This window comes from Gambusia affinis, linkage group LG18 (genome assembly GCF_019740435.1).
Source record: "Gambusia affinis linkage group LG18, SWU_Gaff_1.0, whole genome shotgun sequence".
NCBI lineage: Eukaryota > Metazoa > Chordata > Actinopteri > Cyprinodontiformes > Poeciliidae > Gambusia > Gambusia affinis.
The window spans coordinates 21,490,727-21,508,951 of NC_057885.1; the positions used below are offsets into that span (position 1 = coordinate 21,490,727).

General features: G+C 38.0%; 2 protein-coding genes across 2 annotated transcripts in view; one reads left to right on the top strand and one right to left on the bottom strand.

Moving 5' to 3' along the window:
• Positions 1 to 1,336: 1,336 nt before the first annotated feature.
• On the bottom strand, positions 1,337 to 5,766 carry LOC122820323. Its single transcript, XM_044097652.1, has 2 exons — positions 4,620 to 5,766; positions 1,337 to 2,635 (listed from the first exon to the last, which is right to left on the bottom strand). Exons 1-2 carry the CDS (start codon positions 5,146 to 5,148, stop codon positions 2,460 to 2,462), a joined length of 705 nt encoding a protein of 234 aa, XP_043953587.1. The 5' UTR covers positions 5,149 to 5,766; the 3' UTR covers positions 1,337 to 2,459.
• The window catches only part of LOC122820322 (dachshund homolog 2-like), a 98,920-nt gene continuing 85,323 nt past the window's right edge, over positions 4,629 to 18,225 (top strand). Inside the window, exon 1 of the mRNA XM_044097651.1 lies at positions 4,629 to 5,777. Within this exon, the coding sequence (XP_043953586.1) occupies positions 5,167 to 5,777 (611 nt within the window). The 5' untranslated portion in view covers positions 4,629 to 5,166. The remainder of the gene's footprint in view (positions 5,778 to 18,225) is intronic.

Here is an 18,225-nt window from a genome sequence, read left to right on the forward strand (position 1 = left end):
ACGCACATACACTATATATAACAACTTGAAATTTGAAGTGAAGTTGCCGTAAATAAATTAACTGACGAAAACAGTAATTTATACATTTTACATTTATATGTTCATTTTATATGTTGTTTTGTTGTTCATTTTCATTAAAATAATTTATTTAAAGTAAAACACCGACTTCAGCACCATTTTTAACCATAAAATCACCAATAACAGTCATCTAACCATGAAAGTAAAATTACCTGTAATTTTGGCCGAAAAATTTTAATGTGTTTTTACAGTGTAGAAACAACATTCATGGACTCCATTTCAAGCAGGATTTATAAACATCAGCTGGAGATTTTGGAAAAAACAGAAAAATGAATACAATTATTATAGTAAAACCTGCAACTGTGAGTGTAGCTGTGTAACAAAAGAGGCTAAAATCTCATAATTTCACTACAAATGTTTATCATATACACAAATTCAATAACGTTAAAACATATTTTCTTCCATTTTCTGTTTCCATGTTGATAAAACAGAATAAAGGAACTTGTGTTATAACTGTGCACAGACTAAGTGAAGAAAGTTTTTCCATCAATAACATCTAAAGTGGGTTTGTTGCTTATAACTTTGTCATCGTCTACTTTAGTACGTTTTCAATCCAAGTAACTTTCCTTGAACATAAATCATTGTCAGGTGGCCCTGTACATCCTGCAGCTGCCCTTAGAGTTTCTGCACTGATAAATGACATTATTACCCCTCCCTGCTGTCGTTTATGCTCTTAAAGGGACAGAGTGATAAACAAAGACACCATTCAAGGGAAAAGGATGCTTTACGCCGAGCTGCTTAAAACAAGATTTTTATCAACACCTTCGTTCAAAATCAGGTATTTTACTTTAATAAGAAGGAAAGTGATAAAGATTTAAGCTCCTGTCATTCAGAGTGGCTCATTTTGAATGACTGGTAGTTATATGCCTGTTAATTTGGACACAGCTGACATAAAATCTTCTTTTTATAAGATCCAATCTGTTGTATTTTCCACCTTGTTGGTTTACAACGTCCAGGATTTATCATGGAGCAGCACAGAGTTTCTGTCCTTCATGTATCTGAAGTAAAGGAAGTGATTTACTGTTTGATAAAAAAAAAAATAATCCACACATAACATCAATATGAGAATCATTCAGATCAGAATTCAGCTCCAATTTTAACAACTGAAAAGGTAAATAGATTAAAATGTATTTATTTAGGTTATTTTTAACTTTTCCATACACAAGTAAAAAAAACAACAACATATGGCTGAAAAGGAAGAATACAAAAAAAGGAAAGTCTCTATGCTAATTGGTCATATTGTGTTTTTATTATGTTGTCACATTAAACACGTCTCATTGTTTATAAACCTTTTCGCTCAACTTCAAATGAAATAAATTTATTTTATCTAAACTAAAGTCTTCACTCCGTCGTGCTACAGCTAACTCCCTAAAGCTAGTTTAGCTAATTGGCTAACCTAGCTTTATGATAGGTGGCTAATCTGAAGCCACTTCAAGCTAGCTATAGTTTTAGGTAGGAATGCTAAAGCAAGTTAGCATTGCCACCCATAATGGTGGTTAGAAGCCAGATAATAAAAGTTTTAAAGTGGGTTTTATAAATGTCTGGTGTTGGGGAGTTTGTTCCACAGCACAGGGCTGATCTCTGTTTTAAATCTGCAGGATGTAACTTTTGTAAACTAAATATTTTTTCACATATTTGTTAAAACTGTCACTACGTCGAAACAGATAATCTGTCTCCACCTCCTCCCTTACCTACTATTGCAATCAGCAAAAAAACAACCAATCAGAGCCAGGGAGATGATCTTAGTGCTGTCAATCAGTCACGTGTACACGTTGCTAAATATGCTACTGGTGTGAGAAACACCTTACCTTTATATTAAAACAGTTTATCCATGGAGAGTTCTCACTGTTCTAATTATATTTCTCACTTAAGTTTTTAACATTATTTTTTCTTTTTAAATGCCATGTACTCCTTTGTTTTTGGCTGTTGATATTTACACTAAAATGAAGTTAAAAGAAACCAAGAGAAACATAAAAAAGGTTAAAAAAATAACACTTTTATGAGTCAAAAAAGTGGGAAGTGAAAACAAGGTAACATTTTGAGGTAAATCTGAAGTAAAATTCCTCTTTTGACAAAATAACTAAAGTTCAGTAAAGTTAAAATGAATCAAGTAAATTGGATTTTGTTTTTTTTCCTTCTCACTCAAACTGTTTTGGAGAAGAGGGAAAACTAAAACAAAGAGAAAAAATATGTCAGACTCATTTTGTTTTGGAGCATTTTCATTCTGACCTCTTCATCCTCCTTCCTTTGCCTCAGTCAGCCTCCTCTTCCTCTCCGTCTTCTCCGCTTCTTCTACTTCTCTCTCCACTCCAAGAAGTCCAGCTTCAAGTTCATACTGGTCGTTATTTCCCCACTGAGAGATATTCACCTCCACTAAGAGCTCATCTCTCTCTGTCTTTCTCTGAGTCCAGCTTCGGTTTGATCATTATTAGTCCTGAGAGACAAATGATTACCCTCCGACTCTCCTTTTTGTCCCTCTTCCTTCTTTGTTTTACTTTTTTCTTTCTTTCTCTGACCTGAACTCCACCCTTCACCTGCTCCTCCTTTTCCTTCATCCCTGCAGCACAAAACTTCCAGTCAGAGGTTACACTGCAAAAAGTATGTTTAGTCTAGTTTCTAGTGCAAATATCCAGAGTTGGTTTTGTTTACTTCAATAACTTTTTTTCTTTTGGAGAAAAAAAAAATACTTTTAGGAGTATTTTTACTACGCTGTTGTTTTTACTTTTATAATTTTATTATGAAGTATTTCTACTCTTACTTTTGTAAAATTTCTGCATTTTTTTACCCACTGAGAAAAAACAAACAAACATGTTTTAACCAAAAATGTGTAACTATTTAAATTTACTCAATTACATTTACTTCAGTAACTTTTTTGGGGAAACAAATAGAAGTATTTTTATTCTACATTAACTTTAGTGAACCTGATTTGAGCCAATAAAGAACAACTTCCTGTTTGATGAGTTTTTAACGTCTCCTTCAGGCTCCTCATCTGTTTCCTTTTTTCTGTTCAGGGTTTCTCACAGTAATGAGATTACACAGGATTAGAAAACCCAGTCTGCCTGTAATCCACACCACTCAATCCCATTTCACTGTTTAAACGCTCACTTCTAATTCTCTGGGTTTTGTTCTTCTGTCGCCTTTTCTCTAATCCTGATCTTCCTCTTCTTCTTCTGTGGTATAAATCTCTCAGGCTCATTTAGTTATCCAGTTATAAAATCTCATTTTTGATTTAATTTTCTTTTTTTGTCTTTATCATGTTCAGAACAGTAAGAAAACCTTAAAAGTAATTTATTTTAGTCATTTTAGAATGACAAACTGAGTTAAAATACTATTTCAGTGAAGTAAGATGATTGTTTAATTACAAATAAAAACATATTTTTCAATATGACACAAAATAAAGAATAACAGACGTCTAACACATATATTAAGTTATGATCTTTACAATTTAGGCTGAAGATTGCTGCGTTCAACAGATAGTTATTGTTTGCTAAAAAAATCTGGCAGTTCATTCAGTGCTGCATTCAAAACTACTGGAAAGTTTAGTGGAAGGAGAAAGTGTGGGGTTCATGTGACAGTGGTAACTGAAGCTATGAGAGGATTGTAAAGCCACCAAACACAGACGTATTATTGAATTGGAAAATGACATCAGCACATTTTTTTTAGTAATTTATTATTTAATTTGCTGCCAGATTTTATGGAAATGCAACTTATTTTTCTGTAATAAATGCTTAAAACATCTTACTCTATAGTTAATATTAAATAAATCAGAAAATATTCTGAGGAACCTTGTCCGTCACATTTTGAATATTTAATTTTTAATGTAATCATGTTTTCAGCTTACTGAATCTGACTGCTATCTTTACAAAGTGATTTAAGGATTTTCAGATTCTGTATTATAAAAAAGAGAATAAAAATATTTTCCAAACTATATTTCCGGTTCCATATTTCCTTCTTTTCTTTTTGTACTTCCTTAATTCCTTTTCTATTTTTGACTTTCTGACACTCATCCGTCATTATTTTCTTCTTTTCTCTTGTTTCCTTCCTCTTTTGTCCTTCAGTCACTTCCTTTGTTTACTTTTCATTTATCATTCTTTCATTTCTTCCTTCTTTTCTTTATTTCCCCAATTTGTTCTTCTTTGCCTTATCTTCACTTTTTCCTCCCTTTCTCCTTGTTTTTATTTCTTCCCTTCCCTCTTGTAGTTTTTGTAGTTTTGCGTACATAATCTAAATATTTAAAGTAAACTTTTGTATTTATACAAAATCAAAGAAATCAGAGAGGACATTATTTCTGCCTTTCTGAGACTGGGAAAGTTTAGAGATTTCAAATAAAAATGTGTTGGAAGTTATACTACATTTTTAAATTAAATTATTGACTGAATTTATTTATTCATTTCTTTAGCTTCAATGTTTTAATTTACTGAAATGCTCCTAAATAATCATTTAGTTTTAACTTTTTGATCTTTTCTTTCTTTATCCTTTATCTTTTTTTTTTTTTTTTTTTTTGCTCTGTCGTCCTTTTCTCCTCCCAAACTTTGACTCACCTTCATCGTCGTTATTTAGGGAACGTGCGTCCATCCCGCCACCAGAGCTCGCGCGTGAGCAACAACTGACCAAAACACGCCGCTCGCATGCGCGTGCGCGCTCTCTCGTCAACCACGTGCTGTTTGTTCGATGTCCGGACGAAAATGATGCGGAAGAAAAACACAAACTTCCCGTTTTGGAGAGAGTGAAGCGGCTCGTGAGAAAGTTTATGAAAGAGAGCGATGCGACCGATAATAGACGCACGCGCACATACGCACGGTCCTTCCTCTCCAGGTCTGCTCTGATTGGTCCATCGGTGTGTCTGTTATCCGCGCGGGAGGCGGAGGCTGACCTAGAGTCTGATCCAGGCTGCTTTACGCACAGACCGGACAGTCCACGCACGGATTTCCACGGCGAGACTTTGTCCCGGATTGGAACAGTTGAGAAGAAGAGAAGGAACGGAATAAAAGAGGAAGAGGAAAAGTGAGTGGAAAAGTAAAAGGAAAGCAGAGGAACAAGTGGTTTCCAGCTGGAAACTGTCCCACACATCCCACTTCCAGCTCCTCCATGTCGCTCACCGGCTCTCCTACGCTGCTCTCCCCGAGCTCGGGGACGCAAACTCCCGTCGGGCTCTACCGCTCCGCCCCGGAGGCGCTCCACACCTCCTCCGCCGTGTCCACCAGCACCTCCAGCCCGGCGCACATCAACTCCAACTCCCACTCCCACTCGCTGTCCCCGTCCCCGCGGCTCACCAGCAGCATGCTGAGCGCCTTCCTGCCCGGACCGGGCGGCGCCCTGGGCTCCCTCGGCGGGCTCGGCTCCCTGAGCGGCCTGACCCCCGGCTCCCCGGGCTTGGTGCAGACCTCCTCCGGCGCGGGTCTGTGCAGCGAGTGCAAGCTGGTGGAGGTGCACGGCGTGAAGGTGGCCAGCTTCAACGTGGACGGGCAGGAGCTGATCTGCCTGCCGCAGGTGTTCGACCTCTTCCTGAAGCACCTGGTGGGCGGGCTGCACACCGTCTACACCAAGCTGAAGAGGCTGGACATCACGCCCGTGGTGTGCACCGTGGAGCAGGTGCGCGTCCTGCGGGGGCTCGGCGCCATTCAGCCCGGCGTGAACCGCTGCAAGCTCATCTCCAGGAAGGACTTCGAGACGCTGTACCAGGACTGCACCAGCGCCAGGTCAGTCCGCGGAACCGCCTCGTTTCGGGTTCAGAGCGAAACTTTCAGGGATGCGACTTGAGTTTCAGGACGGGAGAAACGCACTTTGCGCAACTTGCACTTTTTGTTTTGTGGTTTTTATTGCAAGGGAAGTAGTTGTGCACTATTTGTTATCCATTTCGAGCCAATCTGAACTCAATCTGGAAAACCCGAACCCGCCTCGGTTTGGGTTCTTTCAGGGATGCAACTTGAGTTTCAGGTGTTTGTGCAACTTACAGTTTGTTTTTGGTCGTTTTTATTGCAGGGGAAGTAGCTCCGCACTGTTTATTATCCATTCGACTCAATGTGAACTCAAGGTTCCGGCTCCGTCTGGGAAAAATATTGCACTTATGTTTTCTAGCAGAGAAACCGTCTCGGTTCGGGTCCGAAGCGCAACTTTCAGGGATGCAACTTGATTTTTAGCACGGGTGACACGCGTTTTGCGCAACTTAAAGTTTTTCAATCCGAAATCAAGGTTCCGACTCATTCTGGAAAAATATTGCAATTGGCTATCAAAGAACCGGGAAAAATATTGCACTTATGTTTTCTAGCAGAGAAACCGTCTCGGTTCGGGTTCAAAGCGCAACTTTCAGGGAGGCATATTGAGTTTCAGGGCGGGAGAAACGCACTCTGCGCAACTTTCAGTCATTTTTCTGTCTCTTTTTTATTGCAAGGGAAGTAATTGTGCACCATTTCGACCCAATCTGTCTGTTACGACTCAAAGTTCCGAATCATTCTGGATATACATTGCAATTTTAGGTCCGAATTTTCCAAGTCAACTGAGTCCAAACTTTATGTAAAAGATTAAAATCAATCAATTGGATTTTCATTTAAATTATATCCTTATGCTTTTATTTGTCACGTGTTTTTGCACCGCTCAGGAAAGAAAGAAAAAAAAAGAACCTAAGAACCTAAGTTGCATCAGTTTCCTGTTTTTGTTGTTTTTACTGTAGAGTAAATGTATAAAAGAGTCCAAACTGTCTTCTTTTTTTCTAGGGTGATTCAGTTCAGGTTGAGTCATATGTTTGGAAAAGAAGCTGTTAAATAAACATTTAGCTCAATTGGGACTTGAAAACTGAGTACAGACTTTTTTATAATTTGTGGTGTTTCTGAAGGTAATTATATCATTTAATACGTTATTTATCTTCAATAAATGAGATATTTAAGTAAAGCTTGTGAAGATTATTTTTAAAAACAGTTTGGAATCTGCCATTTTTGTGTTGATTGCTTTGATTGGTGATCAGCAGGTGAAATACTAAAAACAATCACATTTAGTTTTAATTTTATGCATTAAAACTACAAACTTCCACTGTTTTCAGCCTATAAACCAACAGAATGCTTTTAAAAACACTTTTTGTTTTTAGTAAAAATCACATGCAGATTCGGTCAGCCATGTTTGCCTCTTGTGTGTTTAGAGATGTTAGAAAAAAGAAGATGGATCTCGTAACCTCAGAGAGAACAGCGAATCAGTATCTTTAATTATTTTCTAGATTAACTTTGCAGCTGGTTGTGTGAGACGTTAAAGGAAGAAGAAAAATTATCGAGTTTGTTTCTTTTTGTAGAACTAAAACCACAGAAAGCAAACAAGGTGCAGTTTGGAGACGTTTCTGCGAGTGTCAGAAACGTTTTTTTATGTTGATGTTTTCTCAGAAATGCAGCGTTATAGTGTGAGTGAGTGTGCAAACACACGCTACAGCCTCTGTTTGTGATGATAACCGGTGGCTTTTTTGCAGTTTGTTCTGAAGTCTCCTGTTAAAAAGAGCAAAATCTTTATTTCTATCTTAATCGGTGCTAAAAGTGTTTTAATTTGTCGAATTCTCCAGATTTGGGTGCTTTTCTGTGTCAGCTGTGAGGAACAGAGCTAATTAGCAGAGCGTGTTTTTGGCAGCAGGATGCAGAGGAGTCGCTTTTGGAGCGTGCAGAGGACTCTGTTTGTGTTAACAGAACTGATAACAGGCTTTATTTTTACACCGGAGCGGGATATTTCCGTCGCTTCGTCTCTGGAAAGGAAGCAGTCGAAACATTGTGCGGGCGGAGAAATGTGGGAGAAATGTTTTGGGTTTATTTTCACAGATTTTTGATTTGATTGGTTGGTTATTTTCATGCATGTTTGAGATATTGGAGAGAAATCTTCTAATTTTAATGTGCATGGTTGGGTAGTAACTAGTTACATTTACTTGAGTAACTTTTTGGAAAACAATGTACTTTTAGGAATATTTTTACTACGGTGTGCTTTTTACTTTTACTTGAGTAATTGTATTATGAAGTATTTCTACTCTTACTTGAGTAAAATTTCTGAATTTTCTTCCCACTGAATGAAAAACAAACATGTTTTAACCAAAACTCCACTACACACAGACACACACCTGCAGTTTTGTATTAAAGTTTCTGAAGTTTTTTTTTTGAGAGAAATTGATTTGAAAAATTTTGTTTTACCTGCTTTTGTTATTTTTTAGTTACTTATATGAATTATTGTCATTTTTATCTTTAATATACCAAAAATTCCACCTAGCGTTATATTTTGGTCCGTCTGATTATGTAGTTTTTAAATATTAAATGATTGATAATTTGATCAGTTACTCAGTAGACTTCTTACCAAATACTTTTTTACTCTTTCTAGAGTAACTTTTGGGTCCTCTGTCCTCCTCTGGTGATCTTCAGGGCAGCGGTTTAATCATGGAGTCTGTGGGCGGTTCTGGTTCTGGAGGGACCAGAGTTCTGCAGGTTTTAGGTGTTTCTCTCCTTGAACCAAAACATGATTTAAATAAACGGGTCGTCAGCAACCTGTTGCCATGGAGATTCAGCCATTTGGATCAGAAACATCTGGCAGCGACCTGAGCACCTGAAGACCGTTCCTCTGTGGAAACTCTTCAGAGTTCCTGAAAAGTTTAGAATTTCATGGAAATTTGTTCCAGTTATGGAAAAGAAAAGAGAAAGAACTTTATCTCCTTCCTTTCATCAGTTCTTCCTGATTCCTTCATTACTTTGTTGCTTCTCTCAGTGTTTCCTCCCATCATTTAGTCCTCGATTCAGACTTTCTTTCTTTCAATTGTTTTTCCATCCTTCGCCCAACCCTTCCTTCATTCCATCTTCAATTCCTCCAAACGGATAGAAAGATGTTTCCTCCATCTTTATTTTTCTGCCTTTCTCTTTGTTTATTTCTTTAATATTTCCTTCAAACCTTCTTTTCTTTTCTCTTTCTTTACATTTTCCTTTTATTCCTTCCTGCTTTTCTTTTTGTTTCAGTTCTTTCTTCCATTCTTCTGTATTTTCTTAATTTCTATCTTTTAGTTCTTCTTTCCATCATACTTTAACATTCTATCCTTCCTTCTTTTCTTTTGTCCATCCTTCCCTCAAACCTTATTTTCCTTAATTTATTTCTTCTCCGTCCTTCCATCCTTTCTTATTTTTACTCTTTTTCTTCCTTCCATTCTTCAATTCTTCCTTCCTTTCTTTTTCTTTATTTCATCCTCCCATTCATCCTTTTCTTTTTCTTTCCTTCTTTATTTCTTCCCTCCTTTATTCAAATCTGGAGAATCTTTTAGAAATGCTCTGCGGATTTTTCCTTTTCTTCCTCCCTGATAAAATAAATCAGGTGTAAATCATTATGAGGCTTCACTGTAATCATGGAATCATCCTGGAATCATCCTGGAAAGTCCTGGGAATTTCTCCTTTTGTTGGGAACTCTGGTTTTGGTCCCAGTTGGGCTTTTTTTTTGTTGCAGATGACAGGCGGACGGTTTTTGGCTAATAATTCACTGAGTTGCATTGCTGTGGATCCTTGGTGTGTGACCTCTGCTTTCAGACAAACACACAGGCACACACACACACACACACACACACACACACACCCACACACACACACACACACACTGTCCTGCAGTTTATAAAGGATTGAATGTTGTCGTTTTTGTCTTCTGCTGACTTACACAATCACAGGTGCATCTCTGTCTCTTCTTTATTCCTCTCAGTCATTTCTCCCTCTCTCTCCCTCGCTCGCCCAGCGGTACATGTCAGAGGTAATAATGGATCATGTGAATGCACATGGAACAACACGGCTGGAGAGCTATTGTTGCTGAACGCGCAGCGAACACACACTCCTCTTCCTCCAATCATATTGACATTCTTCTAATGCCTCCTCTTCCTCCTCTTCCTCCTCCTCCTCTTCCTCCTCCTCCTCCGTTTCGCCCTCTTTAAAGCTCTGGGAAAAGAAAAGCGGAGAAATTAAATAATAACACACACAAACGAAGAGAAAGAAAACTCCCGCTGTGCTCCAACATACTTCATCTCCTCTGTAATCCATGCGAGTGTTTGTGTTTCTGTGTGCGTAAACACGATTACCTCCTAAATCCACTTGTGCTCCCTGACGACGGCTCTCGTTGACCCGTGTTTTGTTTCCTTTTAATTTGAAGTGGTTTCGATGCGGGATTATTAAGGATCCGCCGCGTCACCGGGGTGGGAGAACGGGGAAAAGTGAGAAACTTGTGCCGTTAAAAACAACATTCCCACACGTCTTGTTGAGAAACCAAACATTAGCTAGCAATTTAAAGCCGACGATGTCATCTCAGTGGCTTTATTAAGACATCTGATTTATTTTTCTTCACTTTTTAGCAATTTTGTGTTTGTAGGAGTCTGAATAATTGGGAAATCCAGTTCTAGAAAGTCATGTTGATGACTTTATTACTTACATCGGATGTGTTGAAGCATCTAAAAGCATCTTTGAGGATCTCAGAGTCAGAGTGAACTAAAAACAACAAAACACAGTTCAGATTACTTAAAAAAAATCATAAAATATTTCTTTAGATTGACATTCATATAAAGTTGTGGATCAGAAGTTTACACTGCTAGCTGAAAAGTTAGTTATGTTAACTGTAAAGCACTAAACCTAAACATTAGATCTGCTAACACTAATGAGCTACATAAACATGGAATTTAGCATAAGCTAATGCTAAAACGCTAACTTCAACACATTATATCGCCCTCAACAGGGTCAAATTTGTTACTGCACTTCTATCCACATGTTCAGGCTTAAGGAAGTGACGCTTTGGAACAAACTTTTCACTCACGGTTTCAGTTTTATATTTGTGGAGTATTGCTAATGCTGTTGCTAATTTAGCCTAATTGATCATTGTGGTCATCAGTAGATTTTAAACTGTTTATTGTGGAGCAATGCATTCTGGGTATAGAATAAACGCGAGGAGAGGAAGTAGAACTGCTGTGTAAACAGTCTTCACCTACTTCAGAATAAAAGCATGAATGTAAATGTGTATCTTGGAAAAATCTTAAGAGTTGACACCCAAAACTTGAACATGTATGTTAAACTTTATTCAAATGAAAGCTTATAAAACAAGTATGTAAATAAGTGCTTTAGAATTCATCATCGAGCAAAGCATGCTCAATGTTTTTCAACGTTAGCAAAAACACTAAATGAAAAATTAGCTACCTTATTAATGCCTCAGTGACTGTATGTGTTCTTACACTCTTATTTAATTTTCCTTTGGGATCAATAAAGTATTTTTGAATTTGAATTGCAGTGACTATAAATCGTTTATCTTTTTTGTTGTCTTTATTTTCTACCAGGTAAGCAAACTGCTGCCAGATAAATAATATAATAGGGTCCCTTCGATGCTTTGTGTGCAGAAAGTTGCTCAATGAAGCTGATTATGTTTGATCAGTAACGTCTGAACATGCGTAGGGGCAATTTGGTTTACAAATTCACAAGGACTATTTTCAATGAGCTACTAATCTGGTTTAATTGAATCCATTATGATTTCAAAGTCATAAAGCAAAATTAACTGAATAAATATAACGCAGACGTTGGATGGAGACTGTTGGACTAATTTTGGTGGTGGCCTCCTGCAGAGGTGTGAACACTCAGAGGTGTTGCAGGCACACAACAAGGCCTTAGATCCTGCAACAAGCAACAATCACAGTTTAGATCAATCAGCAGGAACAAGATGATTGTTTTTCATATTTTTTTATCCCTGATGATAATGATTGGAGCAGTTTTATGGGAAAATATGACAGATTTCCTTGTAAAGCTTTAAAATTATGGAATTTTATGATGAGTAAAGAACAAAAACCATGTGAATACAGTAATTTATCCAGACTGTACCCCATGTTATTCTGCTCTAAATTATCAAATTTATCACTGTCCCTTTCTTCCATAATGTATTTAGACATTTATGAGCTTGATTGTCAAGTTGATTTTTGATTGATCAAAATTAATAAATTATGCACAAAAAACAAAATCCCACTTGTTTTAGAAGGTGAAAAATAGACCTTAATAGATTAACTGAGGTACATGATAACATTTCCATATTTATATTAAAGAAAGTTGAATTTCTCCATTATGGTGCCAAACACTGTTAAGCTGGATGTGACGATTCTAAAGGCAGATGGACAATCAAACGTAGTGCAGCAGGAAGATTTAAACATGTCAGGAGTTTATTAAATGTGTCTCTCTGAGTGATTCTGAATTGGAAAAACTTTCCAACACTGGGAGCAGTCATATTGACTGCGTGGCCAGAAGGGACCCAAGACGAGAAAAGTTTGTTTTTTAGATAAACCTTTCTATAAAACATAGTCAGATTTTATCTGAAACGTGTGATTTGGACCATAAACCAATCAGACCAATGATTTTTCCTGACGTTCGACTCTTTGAATGGTCGATACCGCACATAAAGTTTGTTCTTTATATTTTTTTAAAAATACAATAAAATCATGTAAATTTGAAATCACATGTTCTGAAGTTGAAGTATGATAAGTGTGGCAACCCCGATTAAAGTTTGGCCCGTATTCACGTTGTTTTTAATTGAAGGACGGGTTGCTTTTGATCTGAGCGAGAGCGACGGAGTGTTTTCTGCTTCCTTGTCACCTCTTTGGTTTTCTGTGTGTGTCCGGGTGTGTGTGAGAGGAAGAATCGATAGTGAGTGACAGGAGGGAGGGTTGCTGATGTCGGAGTGTTATTCTGGGCTCTCCTTATCACGACAGGCTGTTAGAGCCCACACACACACACGCAGCCATCACAGCGGTGCACACACACCCACACCGATGATGGAGGTTGTATTGTCTGTAACTCAGGGGGGAGAGAAGTCGTTTTGGTTTGTTGAAGCGTTGCAGAAGAAGCTCCGCACACACTCAGCGTGAACTCTTTCTGTCGTTGTGCTGTTTTTCATTCTTTTGCATGGAGCATTAAGTTTTTTTAATGGAACACAGTGGTTTGTGAAAACACACACCGGCTGAAATGTGGTCAGTTGTTGTGCCTGCTTGTCGAGGTGTGTGTGTGAGAGACAATCTAGAAAGCACAAACAGAGCTATCAGTTGTCACTCCGGCTCTGGTTACATGTGCGCGCTTGGTTTTGTGTGTCTCGCCGGGGTTCGTGCGCGTCGTTTCTGTCCGTGTGTTTGGTTTCAGCTCCGCTTTGTGCTGCTGGTTAATTGATAAAGGTTAAAGCGCTGGCCGGCGGGGAGCCGAGGTCACCCCGCTGCAGTGTGACGGAGTGTGTTAGCGGCCAGCAGCCGGCCGATCGGATCGCATCGGGTTGATTCTGAAGCAGCTGTAGCTGCCGATTATCTTGAAAACGATTGTTAGTTAATAAAGCAATTCTCTACCTAGTTTAACGAAGACTTGGTTTATATTTTATGGAAGAAATGTACTCTCAGTAGAATCAGATTCATCGAGTTTATGAACTTTGTTTTTTACTTCAAGTTCACCTGCAAAATTTTGCATGCAAATGTGATGACCTTTTGGTGACCCAAGCCAAAAATTGAGTGGCTTTTAGCAAATCAAGTCACACTCTTTTGAACATGCGACACCAGTACGTTGCGCTAGGCCAGTTTTGGTTCTTAGCAGTTAGCTGGTAGTGCTAATAACTTAGCAGTGCTAAGTTTTTAGCACTTAGCATGGCTAATAAAGATAAGTAAACAAATATAATTTCATATCAATTTATTCTCTGCTGAATAATTTCAGCTGGTACTTCTTGACGCATTGGCATCATGTGATCAAAGCACAGTGATTTGATTGGCTAAAGCAGCTCAGGCCAGTATTTGGGCCAGACCAAGAGAATTTTGTTTTTGAAGTGATGAGAATAAAATTATAATAATACAAGACTACGGTTGTAATAATACAAGAATAAAGACGTAATATTGTGAGAATAAAGTCATAATATGATAGTTGTAATAATATGAGAATAAAGTTGGAATGACACAAGAATAAAATGGTAATAACTTGATAATAAAGTTATAATATTAGACTAAAGTTCTAATAATTTGATAATTAAGTCTTAATATGGTAATACAATGTGAATTAACTAATAAATAATACTTTGAGAGTAAAGTTATGGTTCCACAAAAATGGTCAATACTATGAGAATGAAGTCGTAACACAATGACAAAAATTTGTAATACGAGGACAAAAATAAAGCCGTAATACTACAAGAATTAAATGGGTGCCCAAAAATTATTATATAGTGTGTAATTTCACCAGATACAAATTATTTATATGTTAATTGTTTAAAACGTTTAGATTTTAAAGAGACTTTTTCTTCCATGGTATTTGGTTATGACTAATAAATACTAAAGTTGCACAGTATTACTATAAATACAACTTTTAGTTTAAAAGCGTAGATGGAATAACTGTTATAATATCTGCTAAAACATAAAGTGTTTAGATAAACAACTTAAGATTTACTCCAGGTTTGAACTCTTTCTTCTCTTCCTTTTAAAAGGTTTTGCTTCAACTCGTTGTTTGAATCTGTCTCTTTAAAACTCGCTCGGCTCATCCTGGTTTATCGCAAGCATGTCTGGTGTAAAGTGAGCAGCTTTTTCACATCTTGTGTTCAGTTTAATGTTTTTCACAGTTTGCCATCCTGCAACCTGGTGGCTGAGTGTGTGTGCCTGCGTGTCTCAGGGGCCGAAAAAGTGGTTTCATGCTTCAGTTACCGTCCTACCGACCAGCCGGGGCGAGAGACGCAGGAAAGATGCTCTCTCTCTCTCCCTTGTCTCTGTTTTCTGTATGAAAACAGAGGAGAGTGAAGGATCACAGAGGGAGAGGTGAAGATCAAAGCAAGAAATATGACCCTCTGTCACCATGGAAAAGAACCGATCCTCTTCGTTGCTGCGTGTGTGTGTGTGTTCGTGTGTGTGAGGATTGAACAAAACATTGAGAGGGGAGAGGCAGGTCAGTGTGTGTGTGTGTGTGTTGGAAATAGATAATGTTTCACAAAGGCTGTTTCAGTCTGCAAGTTTTCAGCAACTGAAACTGCTCTTTGTTTGCGTGTAAAAACAGAAAATGTGCATTCTCTGCTTCTTTTTGGCTTCTTCGTCTTTCTTTTTTAGTTGAGCCAACGTCGAAATTATTTATTGCAGCCAACATCTGGGCAGCTGCAGGGCAGAGTCTCAGCTGTATGGTAACCCCAACAGAGATAATTATTAGCTTCATTTATTAGGCACAAAAACAAAGTAATGTTGTCCTGATAAATTTTATACTCAATCTCAAGCACATCCACCAGCAAAATATCAGTGAATAATCTTAATTTTTATATAAACTGATAATAAGATAAAGATGTTTTGGTCTTGAGTGAATTATCTTCAACATTTTCAGCCTTCTGGTTTGGAACAGCAAAAGATTAGACAGACTGGTGAGACTCTTTATGCCTTGTAAGTCCAAACGACGGTGTGTTAATGAATGAAATGAAACTTTTGATAAAGCAAGAAGATGTTATTGAGGAAATGTTGAGGAGAACGAGGGGCTCTAAAATCACCAATGTTCAAATTTACACCTAGAAACACGGGCAAGAAATGGTTGCAAAGTTTTGGTGGTTTTAAATAAATAGCAGTTAATCATCAACGTAAAGAGAAACATTCATTTTGATATGGCAAAAGTCTAAATTTAGTTATATTTCTAAAATAAATCTTATTACACAGAAAAAAATGTCTGGGATACACACTTATGATAAAGATTATATGTGCTTTTTGGGGGGGTTTCGTGTAGATTAGGGAGTAAATATTTAAAATCATCAAATATAGCTTAATAAGCATCAATACGCATAGTGGAAACCGTTTTAGCACTACTGCAGAATATCTAAAGTTTTCTTTATTTCCCCTTAGAGATGCAGCCAATCAGAGACAAGGAAAATGAACAGAGCTCTTGGATTGGTTGCTTTTCAAGCGACAGCCAATAGGACGTCAAGTAGCTTTGTGCTAATGAATTTCAGCTACATTTTCCTTCAACTATTTAAAAAGTATTTAAAAAACCGTAACACCATTTCAAAAACAAGCTTACATGTTTAATCTTTAGAGTTTTTCTTGTACCAAAAACTCTGAGAAACAAAGAGTTTGTTTATTTGAACACTTTTAACACTTGTTTTTACAAACCTCCATTTTCCCCAGTAAAACAGCGCCGGTTTGGCGTGAACAGCTGTTAGAAAGGGCTTTCTTCCCTCCCCAGATGTGTCTGGTTTATAGAGGAAGCAGTCCAAGCAGCAGAGAGAGATGAAGGGTTGAAGTAGGTGAAAGATGAAGGAGGATGGGTTGTTGTCTGCAACACGATTATTAGATTCCTGTGAGCACACACTTCAACACACAAACACAGTCTCTTAGGTGCACTTAGCAGATTGGTTTAGAAATTGCATTAGGGAGTGTCGCAACAGCTTTTCCTCTCGTTCACCTGGTAATCTCTCTATCCCACCTTCTCCCTTCGTCATATCTCAACTTTTCCTCTCACCTCCTCTTCTCGCTGAATTTAATCCCATTTCTTCCCTCTTTCTTTCCCTGTTCTGTTCGCTTTATCTCTTACTCCTCTCCGTTCTGTTTTTTATTCAATCTTTTTGTCATTTACTCCTCCCTCCCTCCCTCCACCTGGTCTTATCTCTATTTATTGTGACAGCTTGTCAGAGGTGCGCGCGCGCGTTTTAAGAGGGGAAAGAAAAAGAAAAGCGGGCGACAGATTTACAGTTTACGGCGAGCGGCGTCCGTGAGCCGCGATATCAAAGAGAGAGACAGCGAGGAGGAGGAGGACGAGGAGGTCAGAGGCGAAGGAGGAGATGAAAGGAGAGCGGAGAAGAAGAGTTGAGAGAGGGTAAAGAGAGGGCAGCGAGGGGATGACGGGTGATGTGTGTGTGCTCCCCCAACAGACAACATGTTATTAATAAAAACAGGAGGAAAACGTAATTATCATCCACTCTGAGAGAGGCAGAGTGTCTGTTTGTCAGTGTGTTATTACAAACATAATTATAGCAGAAATCAATTAAAAACATGACAAGGGCACACATGCACATCCACGTGTGTCGCCCACCAGCAACTTCACCAAATTATCACTTAAAACTTTGTAATTTGTAATTAGGAGTGTAGGAACATGTCAGGAAGCCTACAAGTGTTCTTTCTCGTAACGGATGTAAGACGCTTTTCCTTCAAAACAAACTCCGTTTTTCAGTTTTTAAGAAAGCGCCTGGTTTTCAGAGAGTGTGTGTGCGTGTGTGTGTGTGTGTGTGTGTGTGTGTCCGCGCATCAAAAATCCTTCCCAGACAGCTTGTTATTAATGCAAACGTATAATAATCCATTTAGAAACATGTCATCATGATTAGAATAATAACAGTGGTTAAACCGACTGAGACGTTTATGGAGGAAGGAGTTCTCATCAGTTTGGCTAAGTGTGTGTGTGTGTGTGTATGTGAGCAAACAAACATGTTAGCGCTTCAGTTGACTGCCAACTTTCCAAACTTCTGTTGTTTCTTCTTTTGTTTACGTATAAAAAGATTCGGGACAAGAAAATGAAGTTATAACAAACACTCTGCACCAAATACAGATCGGGATTTGACAAGTTAGTCATGAAAATTACAGATTTCTCTCATCAAGAGTTGAAGTCTTCACCTGAATTTGGGAAAGTCAGTAGATCCTAAACTAAAATTATGCTGTTAAAATCAGTGAAGTTTCTCATTATTTCCAATATTGACAGCACGTGTTTGTAGCTGACTACAAACCACAACGCCTCAAATGTGTACGGTGTTGGACTGGGGGACTGGATTAGAAAAATCGGTTTCCAACATTTTAGTTTTGACGCAGTGGATGATTTGTTTTCCGCTACAGGAACCTTTTCCAGGATCAAGAGAGATTTTCTGGAGCCGTTATTTGCCCCTTCTGTTGTTTGATTAGATTTACTGAAACATAAACAAAGAAATGAGAAAGTTATTCTTGACAAAAGTCACGGTTGAGATATAATACTTTCATTCAATGTGAAGTTTTATGGTTTTAAACTACTTGTTTTGTAATAAAAACTACAAACTCCATTTTAAGAAATACATGCTACAAATTTTCTCTATGAATGCATTTAGATTCAGTTTCATAGTGTAAGCGCTGTGATATAAACACAAACGTTTTGTCACTAGAGCTGTTTCTCCTACTTTCTCAGACGAAAGATCACAAAGTGTTTA